Raw genomic sequence first — 1,963 nt, 5'->3', positions numbered from 1 at the left:
CTCCGGCCTTGCACCCTCAGAAGGGCTGGGAAAGGAAGTGTGGAGCTGGGAAGAGCAGAGGTGGGAAGAGGCTGGGCCATTGTCCCTGGCCGTGCTGCTGTGCTGGGAGTCTCTTCCCTCCAGCTCTGCCCACAGGCACTGCCCCTGCAGAGCCAGAGAAGGGCTGAGGAACAAACCTTGGACACAAAGGTCAGGACAGCCCCTTGTTTATATTCAAATGCACAGGGAAGAAGCCTCCTGAAAGTCTTTGTATTTCAAAAGAAAGGTAGATGTTCATGTAGAAATGCTAGGAGTAGTACTACAGTACTTTATAAGAAGCAGAATAACACCAGAAAAAGAATAAGAAAAAGCACCAATGAAAATATGGACAAAGAGGAAAAAAAAGGCCAAGATTGTAAAGTTACATTCTGAAGGTTCTGGAGCAGGAAAGAGAGAGTTTATTGCTTCTGAGAAGCATCCTAGTCATCATTTTCCTCGCATGGCAGAAGGAAATAGAAAGATTTTAACTTGTGAAAAGTATCCAGTCCTCACTTTCCTCAGGGCATCCCTGAGCTCCTGGTTCCTCAGGCTGTAAATGAGGGGGTTCAGGGCTGGAGGCACCACCGAGTACAGAACTGACAGGGCCACATCCAGGGATGGGAGGAGATGGAGGGGGGCTTCAGGTAGGAAAACATAACAGTGCTGAGGAACAGAGAGAGCACGGCCAGGTGAGGGAGGCACGTGGAAAAGGCTTTGTGCCGGCCCTGCTCAGAGGGGATCCTCAGCACGGCCCTGAAGATCTGCACATAGGAGAAAACAATGAACACAAAACAGCCAAAGAGCAAACAGACACTGACAGTGATGAGCCCAAGTTCCCTGAGGTGGGATTTGGAGCAGGAGAGCTTGAGGATGTGTGGGATTTCACAGAAGAACTGGCCCAGGGCATTGCCCTGGCCCAGGGGCAGGGAAAATGTATTGGCCGTGTGCAGGAGAGCGTAGAGAAAGGCACTGGCCCAGGCAGCTGCTGCCATGTGGGCACAAGCTCTGCTGCCCAGGAGGGTCCCGTAGTGCAGGGCTTTGCAGATGGACACGTAGCGCTCGTAGCACATGATGGTGAGGAGGAAATCCTCTGCTGAGAGGAAGAACAGAAAGAAAAACACCTGAGCAGCACATGCTGAGTAGGAGATGTGGCTGGTGCCCCAGAGGGAATTGTGCATGGCCTTGGGGACAGTGGTGCAGATGGAGCCCAGGTCGGTGAGGGCCAGGCTGAGCAGGAAGAAGAACATGGGGCTGTGCAGGTGCTGGCCGCAGGCTCCGGCGCTGATGATGAGGCCGCTGCCCAGGAGGGCAGCCAGGGAGATGCCCAGGAAGAGGCAGAAGTGCAGGAGCTGCAGCTGCTGCGTGTCTGCCAATGCCAGCACGAGGAAGGGGCTGATGGAGCTGCTGTTGCACATTCCTTCACTCTGGGCATTGTGGGCTGTTGGAAGAAGGCATTGACAAGCTGGGACAGATTCCCCTGAGTCAATCCTATGCTATTTTCTTAGGAATTCCCGCAAAACCACTTCTCCTCTTGTGACAGAACTTGGCTAATCTTTTTGATTTCTGAGCTCAGGTTTGTGCTGCTGCCTCATCCTCAGCATTGCTCTCAGCCTGAACACTGGGGGCCAGAGGGAAAACAGGGCTCGCTGTGCCCCAGTGCAGTCAGACTTGCTGGTCCCCACCCAGGTGCCCTTTGCTCATTTCACCTCCCTCTATTTCAGGGTGATTGTACTTCAAATGGGCTTGAAAAATAAAGTGACTTTTTGAAGGCTCCAATTTCAAAACCATTGCTCTAAACCCTTCTCCCTTTCCCTGTGCACCTGTGGTTGCTCTGGCTCTCTGCTGCCTGGAGTTGTGCCTCCTGGCAGCTGTTTCTCTGTGTCCAAGGCTTGTCCCTGCCAGTGCTGCCAGAGCCCAGCCCAGCCCTGGGGGCTCAGCGCTGCCC

At 53.6% G+C, this 1,963-nt stretch overlaps 1 protein-coding gene across 1 annotated transcript; it reads right to left on the bottom strand.

The window, feature by feature from the left end:
• Positions 1-584: 584 nt before the first annotated feature.
• On the bottom strand, positions 585-1,433 carry LOC309585597 (olfactory receptor 14J1-like; the record flags this gene model as incomplete). Its single annotated transcript, XM_082303541.1, has 1 exon — positions 585-1,433. One exon carries the CDS (start codon positions 1,431-1,433, stop codon positions 585-587), a length of 849 nt encoding a protein of 282 aa, XP_082159667.1.
• Positions 1,434-1,963: the final 530 nt, after the last annotated feature.

This window comes from Coloeus monedula, assembly GCF_965178545.1.
Source record: "Coloeus monedula genome assembly, contig: HAP1_SCAFFOLD_80, whole genome shotgun sequence".
Taxonomy (NCBI): Eukaryota; Metazoa; Chordata; class Aves; order Passeriformes; family Corvidae; genus Coloeus; species Coloeus monedula.
Note: the sequence above shows the minus strand (reverse complement) of the source record. Positions and strands in the feature narration are given on the sequence as shown.